A 17,660-nucleotide genomic window follows, 5' to 3' on the forward strand; every position below is an offset into this window, starting at 1 on the left:
TTATTAAGTTTCTACATGCTCAGTTTTTATTTACATTGTCAGAAAGGTGATCATTTGACTTTATGTTTATTCCTGAAGTTGTGGTGGATGGTGCTGGTCTACCATTATAGTGCATTATATTGACAGTGTTCCTAAAATTTTTCCCCAATAGTGTATATTGGCAGTGTATACTGTGTAATACTGTCTGTTTGTTCTTTTTCTGTCAGTCATGCCAATGTTAAATTTATGGCTGCCCAATAAAAGATTGCATTGTAATTTAGTTGTGTGATATGTGATAAATATATATTAAATGCATAGAGTATTGGTTTAATTTATTTGGTAACATTTATCAAAAGAAAACTGGCAATGATTACCTAATTTTAGTGAGTAATGTAACATAATGGGGTCACACGGTGATGTAGTGGTTAGCACTCTTGCCTTGCAGCGAGAAGACCCGGGTTCGAGTCCCGGTTGGAACAAGGGCCTTTCTGCATGGAGTTTGCATGTTCTCCCCGTGTGTGCTTGGGTTCTCTCCGGGTTCTCTCCGGGTTCTCTCCGGGTTCTCCGGCTTCCTCCCAGAGTCCAAAAACATGCAATGTGGGGATTAGGTAAATTGGACACTCTAAATTGACCATAGGAGTGAGTGTGAGAGTGAATGGTTGTTTGTCTCTAGCTGTGTGTGGCCCTGCGATGGACTGGCGAACTGTTCAGGGTGTACCCCGCCTATAGCCCGATGTAGCTGAGATTGGCACAGCACCCCCCGCGACCCTCTGGTGGAGGATAAAGCGGTTAAATGATGACTGACTGACTGTAACATAATGCAACCAAGTAAATTAAAATGTCAGGCACGAGAAAATAATTAAAATCTGAATTACTTCATAACAATAAATACTACAGATATATAACATTTACTAATGTTATATATCTGTAGTATTTATTCTAATCTAATAATATCTAATAATAATAAATCTAATAATAATATTTGTTCTAATCTAAACTTAAAACTAATTATGTTTATGTTTAGTTTATATTACTTAATATCTCCACAACTGTTATGTTTTATGGTAAGTAAAATTTACTTGATACTGGCAAGTATCTTGATATTGCAGCATTAAATTTTACTTGAATCATTTGCGTGCAAATACTTACAATATATTTTTTAACTAAATCTTATGAGTTATTTTTTTCAGTGCACTCAAAATAAACCTGATAAATAAATAAACGGATGAAATGTACGCGGCAACAGTGTAGCAACAGAGCAGTAACGGAGCCGTCATGTGATGCAACATGCATGCAGCGGAATCCTTTCCACAGGTTCCACTCTGCATTAACGTGGTTACTGCTCGAAATATTTTGAAATCCGAAAATTTGTTTGGTGCATGCTTGTGTTCAACCAGACCACATGATGACATGATGCCAGTGATGAGAAAGCACACCAAACCTCTTATTAACCTCATATCTTCTTATGGGGTGAGTTTTCATTAACATTGTTAATCTATGTTTTGTTAGTGTTCATTTGAAGTCACATTAGCACCCTTTGGAACCAAAGTCCTGTGTATGAAACCCACCTGTGACATGCAAAAATTGTGACAATGAAAATTTGAATAATATAATAATAATACATACAATACATAATTAAACATTGTATTGTATGTACAAAGGTCTAAAGTGACTATTGGCCCCCGGACATCTTCACATCATGAAATCTGGCCCTTGTTAACACCCCTGCTGTAAGAAGAGCATGTGAGCATCGGCTAATAATATGAATAACCAACCAACCTGAAGACCTTGAATAATGTGTGAATGACACAGCTTTGGGTATGAAATACTGACTTTGATGCTAATGATTTAGCAACTAGCTATGAGTTGGCACATCATCATTCAGCTCATTCAAAAACAGACTGATCCATCCACGTTACACCACAGAGCCACTTAAAACAGAAAAATTTCCCTCTGGGGATCAATAAAGTAAATTCTGATTAATATCAGTCCACTGAAGTGCTTAAGGAAAATAACACTACATTAACATCAACTACATTCATTCCTTTCTCTGGGAACCCCCTGGAACCTCTTCATATAACCCTTGGGGTCCCTAGACCTGCTATTGATAACCTTTGGTCAAACTACTACAATAGTTTCTGTCCACACAGATGTCACTGACAGCTAGAGTGGGAGGGGGTTGGACTACGTAAATGTAATGCAAATGAGCAACTACAGCCTTGGCTCCCCAAGTAGGTCAAAATCTTTCAGATTGAATTTCTCCCTACAGCAGTTTGAGGAGTGCCTACATTCGAATGGCCATATCTACTTCAAATATTATAATATTTACATTGCTGGAAAGCTTAGGCACTTAATCTGTAAATAACTCAAAATGTCCCTTGGCCTACTTGTTGCTGCTTTTTATAGCTGGGCACCTTTTGGAGCCATGGAAAATGTTGAAGACACTGCTGGCTTTTAGTTTCAGTTTGAAAACTGCAGTGCTGTTTTTTAGACTGGAATGACAGAAAGGGTAACTGCATCATCTTTTTTCATCAATGATGATGTACTTACTCGCATTCACTTGCTGGTTAGTTCTTATAATTCAGCCATCTTCTATCACAGTGTCATAACAGACACCATTGTTCATACCTTTCACCATAGTTGTATTGCATTAGTAATAATATAATTGTGTAACCACAGAGTAGAAAATCAGCTTTCTGTTTACATTAGCACATGCTTCAATTCAAGACTCTACTAGTCTACATGCGATGTGTCCTTGTGCAAGACACTCATCCCCACGTTGATCCTGACAGCTGTGCTGGCAGCGTGTGAATTGGTATAAAAGATGTGTGATAGAAAATGTGCCGCACATAGTTGTGCTGTATGAAAGAGAACATGTGCTGCAGACAGTTGTGAATACAGTTTTACAATCAGCATGGACACAGATTACGTCTGACACAAATGTTTGTCTACTACCCACAGTCTACACACTACACACACTTGTTTGTATCTGAAAACACTGTTTACGTATGAAAATGCAGTAGCATAGATGTAGTCTTAAAGATGCCATGATGTAAATAAGCTGTTTTTATTTATGGAAATGAATGGTTCACATAATGAAACACACTTCATTTTCGTGTTAGAAAAGGCTGTCTACCAGCCAGTGTAAATGTGTGTTTTCCTGGTGTTTTCCTGCTTCCTTTCAGTCATGTTTTCAGTGAGCATGTGACTGCAGGACCCTAACTACTTCTCTGCAGAGTGAGCAGGCAGTGTCATTCCTGAACTATCCCTTGAAAAACATGTTGAATTAAACCTTGTTAGATGTGTGTATATGTGTGTACCTTGGTATGTTATCATCGACAGTGGCACAGCCGTAGAGGAATACAATGACTCCAACAATGGCTGCAGGAATCAGCATCTGTGTGTAAACGCCTAACCAGGCAAAATACAGTCCAACCTTCTCCCCAAAATATTTCCTGTGGATGGAGACATAAGACATGAGAGGTGATCTGGTCAACAACAACAAGACACATTTCATGTCACAGAAGGTCAAAGTATTTTTCCCTGTGTGAAGGGACTCTACAGTAATTCTTTGTGTCGTCTTGCTCATTGTATGCCTGTTCCATCAGTGCTAAACTCCCTGACTCTGAGTATGTTTAACAGGAAACAACTTTACATTCAGTTCACATTTTGAGTCTCACTCTCAGCACATGATTACTTTGTGAGTACTAGAGCCTCACTCTGCTTGTGAAAATCCTCATCACTCATTTTGCTGCTCAGCCCATAAAGCCATTTGAGGTAGTGAATGTGTCTATAATTAAGTTGACGCAAAGAGCACTGCTTTTGATCTGACCTGATGAGTCCAATGGGCTGGTACTTGTAGAAGACACTGTAGCTGGCCCACTGCTCATACAAAAGCTGTAAAGAAAGTAAAGAGTCAACAACCGATACAAAGAAATCAGCTGTATTTTGTTCAAAAATAACATTTCTGCAATATAACTTGCATCATATAAGTCAACTAGTCAACCAAGCTAGTCAACTCTATGATTATTATTAATTATTCACAGCAGATCATTTTCAATATGAAGTAGTTGAACATTTTTAAATACACAAATGTAAATTCTTAAAATAAAACCTTTTTTAAATAATATGAAGAATGAGTTGAAATTGCTTAGTAAGTACCTTGTTAGTAAGTTAAAATAAATTTTTAACTTACTAATCCATTTTCTACCACTTTATCCTTCACATGAGGGTGGCAGGGGGTGCTGTGCCAATCTCAGCTGACATAGGGCAATAGGCGGGGTATATCTTCATTTTGTTTTGCTATTATTTTAGAGTTTATTTAATTTATTTATTTATTGTTTTTTGCATTTATGTTTCATATACAATTATCCAGGCTCCACCAAGCCCATTCTCGTTGCAATAAAGGTTTACAAAAACACAACCCTCTGCTTCTGCACAAAGACAACATCCGGACACCAAATCCACAGTGAGGAGGATCCAGACCATAGATTGATACACATACTGTGACCTGTCACAGGTTTCACTGTAGTGTCACTGGATTAGAGGAATACACAAATCAATTGCCAGATTTGTTAGTAATGCACACTTTCCGGAGAATTTCAGACTTCACATTTAGCTGGCTATAACCATTGTCCAGTGAATGATTGAAGTGTTTGCTCACTCTAGACTGTGTAATTGAGGAAAGGATAATTTATTTGGGTTAATAAAAATTTTGGGTGGGAAAAAAAATGATATACATCCATGATTTAACAAGGGGAAATCTTAACTGAATGTGAGGGTGGAGTATTCCAGTTGCAGCTGGTACACTCTAAGAGCTGACAATGACTGATGAATCAGTATTTGTTAGGACTGGCATTGTGGGTGTGGTGACACGTGCCTCAATTTACTAATTACACTTACCTTCCTGTCATTAGGCTGAGCATTCACACCCTCGATGTCTCCCTATAACACACACATGCACACACATGACTGACCTCCACAAAGATTTTATATCTAATATCAGTAAATACACTGTGGTCACCAAGGACAAATAATGCATTTAATTTAAAAACCAGAACGTAATCTACACACTAGTAATATTTGGCATGTATCAAGAACATGTAGCTGATTTCAATATTAAAAATTAAACTGATCTCAGTTCTACAGGAAAGAGGGATGTGATGTAGATGTACTTACATCATGCAAAGGATAAGCAGATGTGTAGATGCCATTGGCCAGTAGACTGGTAATCCCTGTAAAAAGGCATATTCAGAGGAATTACAATCCAGGCAGGCACACACACAGTCTGGTTTACATCACCTCAGAGGACATTACTGTGACTTACATTAATTTCCTGAAGATTTATCTATAACCTTAAATACTAAACAGTATGGAGAATTGCTTTTTATCCCCATAAGGAAGACAAGGAAGACAAGTCCCCATAATGTCACTTTGTTAATGTCACCAGTGAGTAATGCCTGGAAAATACAGTCATGTAAAACTCAAAAGCAGAAGTCAGAAATGTAGCCAAAGGGTTACAGGTTCCATAATGAGATATAATGTCTTTATTTTTTAAAATAAAGCAGATACATGTACTGAAGTATATAAATACAACCAAAGCATCAATTCACAGAGAACAGCATGGTGTCTGTAGTCATCCGTGACAACTTATGTATATAGACACCATGCTCCGCCATGCTTCTTGCATGTCCCATGACTCACAGTGTAAACATTTATTTTTTTTAATAACACATCTTCAGCCATTGATCCCAGTGCAGTGCTCAAAGCTCCACGACAGCAAAACATAATGAAAATGCTGCACAGTCATTCATCATTCATTTTTCAACTTACCAAGCCACAGTAGTGGGTTACAGTCCATTAAAGGCCACATAGACCGGAAGCTCCAATTAACGCTGCGTTTGTGTGTGTGTATCTGCGTCATTACCTCGTTTATGAAACCCTAAAGTTTCAGAACAACAGTTCAGCCACTGCTGAGAAAATAGTGTTGTATTGTTTTCCTGGGCTCTGCGAAGCGGATCGGCACTTCCTTAATTTGATCAGAAATCCTCACCACTCCTGTCACCACCGTAGCGCCTCCTGGTGCGGGCACTAGTCCGGGTACATCCGGTTGCGTACATTCAACCGCAGAAGAAGAAGAACTACTCTCGTAGCTGCTGAGATGCAGAGCATCCACCGTGCCAGAGGGGGAGCTGTGTATCTAAGAGGTCTATATATGGCCTATGTATTACGTCACTTCCAGGTACCTGGCCAATCACAGGACAGTGGGAAAGCTCTCGTTGGCTGGCCAATCACAACACAGTCCACATTCTGGGGGTGTGGTTTTGGTCTGAAACAGCGCGGCTGACGAGAGCGTTAGTGAGGAGATATTTTGATCGGCTCGTTTGCAGCGATTAGGAGGTTTTTAATCATGAAAACAAGTTAATATATGTAAGTAGACCTCCATAACTAACATATATGTGTGATACAAGCATTCAATGTCACCTTTAACAGTGGTTGGCTAGGTCATGTATAATTATGAAACAGTGAGCCAATCAAAACAGAATGAGGAAAAATATCTGAATATCTGCTGCAGCCACAGTGAAATGTATTTATTTTTTAAATTGACAAAGTGAAAAATGATAATAATAAACCTGATGAGTGCGGTTTAGAGCTGAAAACCTTTCCAGGTGACTTGTTTTTTTCAGAAGAGGGGGGATATGTTATATTGTACATGTTTTTTTTGAGATAAATTAATTCTTGTTACAATATACAATAAAAATTAAAGGAATTCCAATTTGCAATAAGCTTTGTATTATTAGAAAACCTGGAGTATTTTTCACTGGCAAACACACAATTTACAGTGAACAGATCCTCTGTTGTGGTAAAACACAGGCACAGGCAAACATGAACCAGGAGGGCAAAGGCAGGACTTGTGGTCATGAACAGAAGACTCAAATAGACTACAATTCTTGAGAATCTGAGACCTCCATGTCCTTGGGCTGCATAGGAGACCAGTTAACTTACTGATCCTCCTCCTCCAAGGAGACTTTTCAGACAGAGAGTCCTCCCCTGGGGGAGGAGCGGGTGCAGTGGAAGGGTCAGTAGCAGGTGTCCTACGGAGAGGGCCCCTGTCAATGTTGCCGTGGGAGGGCTGGTCTGGATGCTGCTGGCGAAAGGGACCATAGCCCTCCCAATCATTGAGGTACTGGGTACATGGAAGATCGCATTCACGCTCAGAGACCAGGGAAGCATGTGCTGGACTGCCACAGGGCTGATGACCTTCTCAATGGTGAAGGATCCTATCAACCTGGGGCCCAGTGTGTTGGACTCCTCACGCAGAGGAAGTTTGCAGGTGGACAGCCAAACCTTTTGGTCCACCTGGTACTCTGGAACTTGAGAGTGATGATGGTTGGCCGGTGAGGAGTACCAGTGTGACACCTTCAGGAGGTAAGCTCTAGCACCGGTCCTGTGCGATGTGGCACAGGGAGGATGGGTCTGATACAACAGTTAGTTCTGGCTGAGGGTTGGACAGGCATTGACATACTCCTACTCTAACGTGGACCACAAGTCATTTTGCTAGAGGACATCCAGTGTGGCAAAACAACCTTGTAGCACTGGATTACATCTGACCTCAGGGCTGCAAGCACGTATAGGACAGGCAGGAGGACAGGCGGTGGGGCCTCTAACCCTCTCCACAATCTCCCAGGTCAGGGATGCTACAACACACAGGGATGGGATGATTGTGTCTGATGTGCTGGTGTCATCCTCCTCCCTCTGGAACTGACAGAAGTCAGGCTTGATGTTGCAGGGGCTGGTTCTGTAGGAGAGGGTGAAATTAAACCTGGTGAAGAAAAGGGTGTACACCAGGAAGGGCTGCTTGGTCCCCTTTAGCCAGTGCCGCTACTCCTCCAGGGCCAGCTTGATGGCCAGAAGCGCCCAGTTGCCAATGTCCTAAAAGGCACATGGGTGGAGCTTCTGATCATTGGCTGCTCATCGGACAGGACAGCCCCCACTTCTATGTCTGAAGCATCCACCTCCACAACAGACGTCTGCTCCGTGTGCAGATGGGTGCAGAACTAAAGCGATTCTTCAGGGTCTGGAAGGCAACATCCCCAGACTAGGACCACCAGAAGGCCTCTTTGAGGATGTGGTGAAAGGAGAGACGAGCTCTAGTTCTGGATGAATTGTCTGTAAAAGTTGGAAACATCCATGAAATGCTGCAGCTGCTTATGGGTCTCAGGAAATGGCCAGGACGTTAAACTTTAGACCTTAAAATGATCCATCTCCAGACAAATGACTCTGACTGGGCATGGAACACACACTTTTAGGTTCATCCTTTGCTACTATACTGTATGTTGTGCTGAGTCCACTATTGTTTTTTTTAATTTATTTTATTATATTATCATTTTATGTTGTTGGTAGTGGTTCTTCCAATAGTATTTGGTTTGTATGAATTCCTCTATTTCTTGGCTAATTCAATCAATTGGGTTTGAGTATGTTCAAGTTGTCAGTGGCATTAAAGGGCATTATTTTAGATTCTCGACTCACAAGCAGTTGCTGACTGTAATTGCACTGTCGTACATGCTACTCAGACACTTAATCATATTACAGATATTGGCCACAGATAATGTCAGTTGAGTGTAGAGTTTGCAAATGAGCTTGTGTTCAATTATAATTTGTAGTTTATTCAAAATTAATAATTTACGGTGTAATACTAGTTAGAATCTTTCACAACTTTCTTCCTCATGGTTTTATCACAGGATTACTATCAGCACAAGGTGGAAAATGGAAAATAAGGCATAAATATCCTGATCCAACTTTTATAGCCAGTAAATGTATATAATTAATTATATTTTATATTGTTGTGCCAGCATTTGTTAACTAGTAGTGTAATAATCTTACTTCTTAATGCGGTATTAACCGCAAGTGTTTACCAATATTTATTTGAGAGTTTGGGACATTGAAAAATAAAGATAAAGAAATAAAAATTAGACACATGTATGTATTGTTACTAAAGGTTATAGGATAATGTATTGCCAACAGTATTATGAAATTCAAGGAACAGAACATCCAACACTAAAGCAGATTGAGTCATAAATGTACCCATTATTGACTCTTTATTCACACTTAACACTGTATTCTACAAAATAGAAACTATAAACAGTTCTCAATGAGTTTTAGCTGAGTTGAGATTGGTTATGATTTTTGAGTACTATTCACTGACATTTGAACAACTTTTTAATGAAAAAAAAAGTTTTGTTTTGTGCAGTCAATATTATTATAGCCAGCTAAATGTTTATCTGATGATGATAACATTAGCAGAAATTACCTTGCTAAATAAAAAACCACCAGCTAACATACAGTAATGTTGTCATGAAATGAATAATAAAACCAACCTGATTAACAGCCAAAGTCAAGTGAGAGAAACAACTGAAGACAACAAGCAATGTTATCAGAAAATGTGACCATCAGAATATCTCACCACCGAGACCTCATTATTTACCAAAAGCAGTGGTGGCAGACTGTGGTGAAATTAGTTTGAAGTTGGATATTCCTCCAACAGAGGCTCATCCATCAGTTACCCGGCCTTTGCTCCACAATGGGAGTGGTTATAGACACGTGTTACCTGGTGTTTGCTGCACAATCATCGGCAGGATTATATTTTACAGTACTTGCAAGACTAAAAACAATACTGTGCTTTCAATAGATAGATAGATTCTTTATTCATCTCACAGAGAAATTCACAGTTCAGCAGCTCCAAGAATATGTTACAAAATAGAACATAAGAGGCATGCAAGTCTAAATATAAACTGAAACATATGTATAAAAAAAGAAAAAAGATATAAAAAATATAAAGAATAAAGAACATTGAAAAGAATGAAATGAACATGTACATGTGTGTTTGTGTGTTTGTGTCATGTATGATGCAGGTTGAAGAGTCTGATGGCATGGGGGAGGAATGATCTCCTCAGTCTTTCTGTGGAGCAGGACACTGACAGCAGTCTGTCACTGAAGCTGCTCCTCTGTCTGTGTATGGTGCTGTGTAGTGGATGGTGTGGACTGTCTATGATGGACAGGAGCCTGTTGAGTGTGCGTCGCTCAGCTATGGATGTCAGACTGTCCAGTTCTGTGCCTACAACAGAGCCTGCCTTCCTTATTAGTTTGTCCAGGCATCCTTCTTCTTTAGGCTGTCCCCCCAGCACACCACTGAGTACAGGAGGGCACTTGCTACCACAGATTGGTAGAAGGTCTGTAGCAGCTTCCTGCAGACATTGAAGGATGCGAGCCTTCTAAGGAAGTACAGACTGTGATATACTCACTTTGAGTATATAATGTGGAGACACAATAACGAGGCAGTAATGCAGAGAACTTGTGTTTTACTACTGACCAGTTGGCGCGCACACACACGACAATACAGTATGCAGCGAGGGACACACAGGTAAACAGTACGGAAGCTCAAAGGCAAAATGCGAACTCACAGCAATACATTACATCTCCCTTCCTCAACAAAAGAAAACTGCTACCACCGCTGTTTCATTAGTATTAACAATGTAACAGTGAATTACATCAAACTTCTCTTGTCCTTATAACATAATGATAATAAATTTACTTCCTCTACAGTTTTTTTTTTCTTTCAACGTAACAATACAACTTCGTCTTTACCACACCTGTCCCTGTGTGTTAGTAAGGAGCTGAACAATATAGTAGTCCATCAAATTACAAGTTAAGTCTATCAGGGGGTTTCACCAATCTGCCACGTCTGGTTGTATAAGGTTCACCTGGTCGGGTTCGTGGGGGGCATGGTGCTACCTCATGTGATGAAGGGTGTGGTTCTGGTGGGGGCTGCTGCTCTCTCACTGTGGGCGGTCTAGAGGTCTCATGCCAAGGCTCATCACACACCATATGACGTGACTGATTGGCAGCCGCAGTGCTGGTACGGAGGTGTTGGCTGTTACGGCGAAACATTACACCACTACTTTCCACGATGTAGGACCGTGGCGCACAGTGTGGCTGAACTACAATTCCAGGCATCCACTTACGGCTTCCAGGATGTGGAGCCATTCTAACTTCATCTCCAGGCTGTAGGGCAGATCTGTGTTTGCTTGCTCTTTTGCTGTCGTAGTAAAGCTTCTGAGTATGCTTGGTCTTGGTCAGGGTCATGAGCTATGGGTGTAAGTAGTGCACGAGCAGTGGGCAGTTTGTTGCGCGGCCTCCTGCCCATGAGCAGTTGGGCTGGTGACAGGCCTACTGCTTCAAGCGGTGTAGTTCTGTAGTCTAGCAGGGCAAGGTGTTTGTCAGGTGCTTTACTCCAAAGCCTTTTGACTGTTTGCACTGCACGCTCTGCTTCACCATTAGAGTGTGGTGTGTGTGGTGAAGATGTCTTGTGCAGGATGCCATAGCTCTCACAGAACTCCTTGAATTCTTCAGATGAATACTGTGGACCATTATCTGTCCTAATGGTGACAGGGATTCCATGTCTGCTAAACTGAACTTTCAGTGTTTCTATTGCAGTGCGGCTGCGCAGATCTCTCAGTTCATCCACTTCAATGTACTTTGAATAATAATCTACAAGTACAATGTACCGTTTTCCTTCAAACTCAAACAGATCAGAGGCAACTTCCTCAAATGGCAGCTCTGGTGTTTCTGTTGGTATAAGTGGTTGCCTGGGAAGTCTGTTTTGGATTTCGGCGCACTTGCAACAGTTTCTGATCAAGTCTTCAATTTCAGCGCTCATACCTGGCCAGTATAACACTTCACGTGCTCGCTGTTTGCTCTTCACTATTCCTAAATGGGACTGGTGTATGAGCTCTAACATGTGTTTTTGCATGGAGGGTGGCACCACTATGCGTAGTCCCTTATACACTATGCCATCAGACACAGCTAGCTGGCTTCTTGAGTCCCAATAGGGTTGAACCAGAGTAGGTACTTCCCGTCTGTTGTCTGGCCAGCCTTGCTGAATTGTGCGCTGGAGAAGGCTTAACTCCTCTTGTGTGCGTTCTTTCAGTTCAGTATATTTCTGATCACTCACTGATACAAAGTTGAGCATGGAAACACACTCTAAGCCAGCTGCCTCTGGCACGCTGTCTGCTAGCTGTGCTCTGGAAAGGGTGTCAGGCAGCTCCATGTCCTTTCCTTTCCTGTACTTCACTGTGATGTCATACCACTGTAGTCGCAGGCGCATCCTTTGTATACGCATCGGGGTAGACAGCAACGGCTTCTTGTAGATGTCCTCAAGTGGCTTGTGGTCGTTGTATATTGTGACGTGCTTACCAAATATGTAGTGGTGAAACTTGATGCAGGCATGGACGATAGAGAGCATTTCCTTTTCAATTTGCGCATAGCGCGTCTCTGCATCAGTCAGGGATCTGGATGAGAAGGCTACAGGCTGGTTGCCCTGCAGTAACACGGCTCCTAGTCCCATACTGCTGGCGTCACAAAATATCTCCACAGGTTTTTCTGGATCGTAAAACTTGAGCACAGGGGGGTGTGTGCACAGCTGCTTGAGCTTGTCGAACGCCTGTTGTTGCGCTGGTTGCCATGCAAACTCAACATCGCCCTTCACAAGTTGTCGCAGTGGAGCATCCACTTCACTTAAGTTTGGTATGAACTTTGACAGGTATGTCACAAACCCTAAGAAGCGACGAACACCTTCCTTGTCTGTTGGCGGAGGCATGTTCCTCACTGCTTCAGTTTTCGCTGGGTCTGGCTTTAACCCATCAGCTGTAATCAGGTGACCAACATATGGCACAGCTGACTGGCGTATGTGACACTTGCTGAAGTTCAGCTTGAGGTTATAGCTTGTAGCTCTCTCCACTACTTTGCGCAGTATCACGTCATGCTCCTGCATCGTGGGTGCTGCTATTAGGATGTCATCCATCACGCCTGTGGCTCCATCAATGTTCTCCAGCATTTGGTCCATGATGCGCTGAAAAATTTCAGGTGCGCATTTTATACCGAACGGCAGTCTCAGCCATCTAAACCTGCCTATTGGTGTGTTAAATGTTGTAAGCAGGGACGATGCTTCATCTAACTCTATCTGCAGGAAGCCTGATTTTGCATCCAAAACTGAGAATACTTTTGCACCAGGCATAGTGGATATGACCTCTTCTATGGTGCGCATAGGGTAATGCTCCCTCTTTATGGCCTTGTTTAAATCACTTGGATCGATGCAAATCCTAATTTTGTCATTACGTGTGACAACGACCATAGAGCTAACCCACTCTGTCGGTTGGTCTACTTTGACAATGTGACTGTCCTTGATCATCTCATGAAGTTTCTCAATTATCTTAGCTCTGAGTGCTACTGGTTGTCGGCGCACTGGATGCACAACACCTTTCGCATCTGGATCAATCTTTATGCTGTATTTGCCTGGTAAAGTGCCTGTGGTGCATGTCAGTTCAGGAAACTCCTTCAGTCCAGCTGGTGCATGTGTGTTGAGGTTCAGAGCAGCTTCAGTGTTAGTGCTCACCTTATTTCCATTAGCAACATCCTGCAACGAGTCCAGCCGAACAATCAGACCAAGGGCCTCAGCTGTAGTGCCACTGAGCACGTTTTCCTGAACAATGTCCACAATTTCCAGCTCTGCTTCTGTTTCACGTTCCTTGTATTTCAGGGGAAGGTCAACTGCAGCAACTGGCTTCACCTTGTGGTTTGAATAGGAGCGCAGCACCTTGTTCGAGCGCTTCAGTTCACCTGTGTGCATTAATAACTGATAACAGTCCAGTGTCAGTGTATTACACTTTGCACCTGTGTCTATTCTAAACTGCACTTCCTGGGACAGAACACTAATGTCTACAATCCACTTGTCATCTGCCACAATTGCCATTGGAACATCATCTAATGTCAGGTTTATTTCCAGTATTTCTTCTTTCAGTGTGTCCTCTGGCTCCACACTCACTGTGCTCACGCCACGGCTGCGGCAAACTGCTGCCCAGTGGTTTGGCTTGTGACAGCAGGAACATACAGAGCCTTTAGCTGGGCACTTTCCTTGATTCCATGCGTGTTGTGGGTGTTTCCCGCATTTTGGACAATTTATGAATTTGCTTCCTGTCTGTTTTTGAGCGGCCTTTGTCGGTGCATTGTGACTATGTGATTTTTTATTAGCATAAGCTGTGTGTTTTGTTCTTATAGCCACTGCTGACACTTGTGAGTCCTCCTCTCTAACAATTCTCATTTGCTTTTGTGACATTTCGAACTGCTGGGGAATTTCAATAGCTTTAGCCAATGTCAGATCCTCACCTTTGTCCAACAGCCTTTCTTGGACACGTTTTTCTTTAACTCCTGCTATTATAGCATCAATCAACATGTCATCTGAGTCAGCATACTCACAGTCCATTAGGAGTAGCTTAAGATCCTTCAAAAAGCGGTCAAAACTCTCAGTTGCACCTTGTTTCCTCTGCTTGAAACGATGCCTGGCTATTCTTTTATTCTTTCTTGGCCTGATGTAGTTGGCAAACTTATCCAAAACTTTAGTCGGGTCTTCTCTCTCACCCTCCGCCCACGTCAGTGTCTTGTAAATTTCTCTGCCTTGTTCGCCGATCCACGTTCCCAGCCAGCCGGCTTTCTGTTTAGCTTCAAGCGCCGAGAGTGGACCGTCAAAAACGAAACTCGCGTGGCAGCGCGTGGTCGGGTGGTCAAACTGCGTGTTCATGGCTGCGTGTACTGTTCTTGACAGACTTCTGACACCATGTGATATACTCACTTTGAGTATATAATGTGGAGACACAATAACGAGGCAGTAATGCAGAGAACTTGTGTTTTACTACTGACCAGTTGGCGCGCACACACACGACAATACAGTATGCAGCGAGGGACACACAGGTAAACAGTACGGAAGCTCAAAGGCAAAATGCGAACTCACAGCAATACATTACACAGACGACTGTCCTTTCCTACACAGAGCATCTGTGTTGGTGGTCCAGTCCAGCCTGTCATTCAGCTGTACTCCAGGTATTTGTAGGTGTGCACCACCTCCACACAGTCCCCTTTGATGAGCTGGTTCTGGGTGCACCCTGGATCTCCGGAAATCCACAACCATCTCCCTGGTCTTGGCGGTGTTTAGGAGCAGATGATTGCTGTCACACCATTTGACAAAGTCATGGATAAGCTCCCTGTACTCATCCTCCTTTCCACTCCTGATACAGCCAACAATGGCAGTGTCGTCCGCAAATCTCTGCACATGGCAGAGGTCTGAGTTGTGCTGAAAGTCGGACGTGTGCAGGGTAAACAAGACAGGAGAGAGCACAGTCCCCTGCGGCGCTCCCGTGTTGCTGACCACCGTGTCAGACCTGCAGTCCCCCAGTCTCACATACTGAGGTCTGCTGGTCAGGTAGTCACTTATCCAGGCAACTAGGTGGGAACCCACTCCCATCCCAGACAGCTTGTCCCTCAGGAACAGAGGCTGGATGGTGTTGAAGGCACTGGAGAAATTCAAAAATGTAATTCTCACAGCACCGCTGCCTCTGTCAAGGTGAGAGAGAGATCGGTGTAGCAGGAAGGCGATGGCATCTTCCACTCCCACCTTTTCCCGGTAAGCAAACTGTAGGGGGTCAAGGGCGTGGCAGGTCTGTGGCCTGAGGTGATGAAGCACCAGTCGTTCCATGGTCTTCATCACGTGCGACGTCAGGGCCACAGTTCTGAAGTCGTTCATCTTTCTGGGATGGGGTTTCTTTGGGACTGGAATGATGCACGATATCTTCCACTGCTGGGGAACCCTCCCCAGTCCCAAGCTCCTGTTGAAGATGTGCTGAAGGGTGTGACCCAGTTCCCTCCCAATAAGAGCTGTGGATATCACTGGAAGTAGCTGCTCCTTGTTTCTCTCTGCCAGTATTTACTAATTTACATTTTCTTGCTTAAACCAAAACAAAGCACCATATCAACCAGGCAGAATTCTGATGGTCAGCTCTGATGCAATACCGGCTTGTAGAGTTAGCATGTACTTACTAATTCAGAGGGCAGGAAGAAGCCAAACCCATCGACCGTCTTGAAGCACACATTATCATTGACTGAAAACCTTCACAAAGTGAACTCTTGCTCGAACAGACTCTTATTCATTTCTTCTGAAAGTATCCACTTTGAATTGTGTTGGCTCTCTCATGGCATTCTTGTTTACATACCGTGTACTGTAAAGTGGAATGTATGCATGTGCATGTGATGCGTCCCGGGATAGAGGCTAAAGAAACAGCCCAAGAACGAAACATGCTGTCATAGTGGAAACGATAGAGGGATCATTGATCACATCTTTTCAAGCAAATCAAGTTTTATTTTGATTTACTTTGCTAGTAATAAGGTTAGATTCTAGATTAACTTAATATTGAGTTATCTTGTGTATGTGTTAGAGCTACTGTATATACAGTGTCTTACCCATGGAGTATTTGGCTCTGGTGCATCTTGTCCTCTTCAGTACCTCATAGACCTAAGGTATTAAACAAAATGTTATAAATAACTAAACAGTTTCAGTCCTAATATATGAGTATACAGTTGCAAGAAAAGTATGTGAACCTTTGGAATTACCTGGATTTCTGCATAAATTGGTCATACAATTCAAAATTGTATCTTCATCTAAGTCACAACAATAGACAAACACTGTCTTATTAAACTAATACCTCACAAACAATTGTATGTTTTCATGTTTTTATTGAACACACAATGTAAACATTCACAGTGCGGGGTGGAAAAAGTATGTGAACCCTTGATTTCATAACTGATTGACCCTTCTTTGGCAGCAATAACCTCAATCAAACGTTTCCTGTAGTTGCAGATCAGACCTGCACAACAGTCAGGAGGAATTTGAACCATTCCTCTTTAAAAAAACTGTTTCAGTTCAGCAATATTCTTGGTCTGTCTGGTGTGAATTGCTCTCTTGAGGTCATAGCATCTCAATCGGTTTGAGTTCAGGACTCTGACTGGGTCACTCCAGGAGATGTTTTTCTTCTGTTGAAGACATTCTGTTGCAGTGGCTTCCTCCGTGTTGTCCTTCCTTGAACTCCATTCTTGTTCAATGTTTTATGTATCGTAGATTTGTCAACATAGATGTTAGCATGTGCCAGAAATTTCTGTGTCTTAGCTGACACTGTGACACTGTGCCGTGCTCTTACAGTCATCATTACAGGAAGGCCACTCCTAGGGAGAGTAGCAACAGTGCTGAACTTTCTACATTTGTTTTACCGTGGACTGATGAACATCAAGGCTTTTAGAGATACTTTTGTAATCCTGTCCAGCTGTATGCAAGTAAACAATTCTTACTTGTAGGGCTTCTGAGAACTCTTTTGTACGAGGCATCGTTTACATCATGCAATGCTTCTTATTAATAATAATAATAATAATAATAATAATAATAACAATAATAATAATGATGATAATAATAATAATAACAATAATACATGGGCCACACGGTGGTGTAGTGGTTAGCACTCTCGCCTTGCAGCGAGAAGACCCGGGTTCGAGCCCCGGTTGGAACAAGGGCCTTTCTGCATGGAGTTTGCATGTTCTCCCCGTGGGTTCTCTCCGGGTTCTCCGGCTTCCTCCCACAGTCCAAAAACATGCAATGTGGGGATTAGGTGAATTGGACACTCTAAATTGACCGTAGGAGTGAGAGTGAATGGTTGTTTGTCTCTAGTTGTGTGTGGCCCTGCGATGGACTGGCGAACTGTCCAGGGTGTACCCCGCCTATCGCCCGATGTAGCTGAGATTGGCACAGC

At 42.4% G+C, this 17,660-nt stretch overlaps 2 protein-coding genes across 4 annotated transcripts in view; both read right to left on the reverse strand.

The window, feature by feature from the left end:
- The window catches only part of ano1a (anoctamin 1, calcium activated chloride channel a), a 112,153-nt gene that overhangs the window by 41,881 nt on the left and 52,612 nt on the right, over positions 1 to 17,660 (reverse strand). For all 3 annotated transcript variants that reach the window (XM_044029579.1, XM_044029578.1, XM_044029577.1), the window contains exons 7-11: positions 16,324 to 16,375; positions 5,158 to 5,213; positions 4,882 to 4,923; positions 3,812 to 3,876; positions 3,300 to 3,434 (exon numbers count right to left, since the gene is read on the reverse strand). In XM_044029579.1, coding sequence (XP_043885514.1) covers positions 3,300 to 3,434; positions 3,812 to 3,876; positions 4,882 to 4,923; positions 5,158 to 5,213; positions 16,324 to 16,375 — 350 coding nt within the window. The remainder of the gene's footprint in view (positions 1 to 3,299; positions 3,435 to 3,811; positions 3,877 to 4,881; positions 4,924 to 5,157; positions 5,214 to 16,323; positions 16,376 to 17,660) is intronic.
- Positions 9,834 to 16,317, reverse strand: LOC122771978. Its single transcript, XM_044029581.1, has 2 exons — positions 14,835 to 16,317; positions 9,834 to 10,260 (listed from the first exon to the last, which is right to left on the reverse strand). Exons 1-2 carry the CDS (start codon positions 15,608 to 15,610, stop codon positions 10,251 to 10,253), a joined length of 786 nt encoding a protein of 261 aa, XP_043885516.1. The 5' UTR covers positions 15,611 to 16,317; the 3' UTR covers positions 9,834 to 10,250.

The sequence above is a fragment of the Solea senegalensis genome, linkage group LG7 (genome assembly GCF_019176455.1).
Source record: "Solea senegalensis isolate Sse05_10M linkage group LG7, IFAPA_SoseM_1, whole genome shotgun sequence".
Classification (NCBI taxonomy): Eukaryota; Metazoa; Chordata; class Actinopteri; order Pleuronectiformes; family Soleidae; genus Solea; species Solea senegalensis.

Coding starts and splice junctions, on each gene's coding strand:
- LOC122771978 (XM_044029581.1), bottom strand. CDS start 15,610: ATGAACGACTTCAGAACTGTGGCCCTGACGTCGCACGTGATGAAGACC.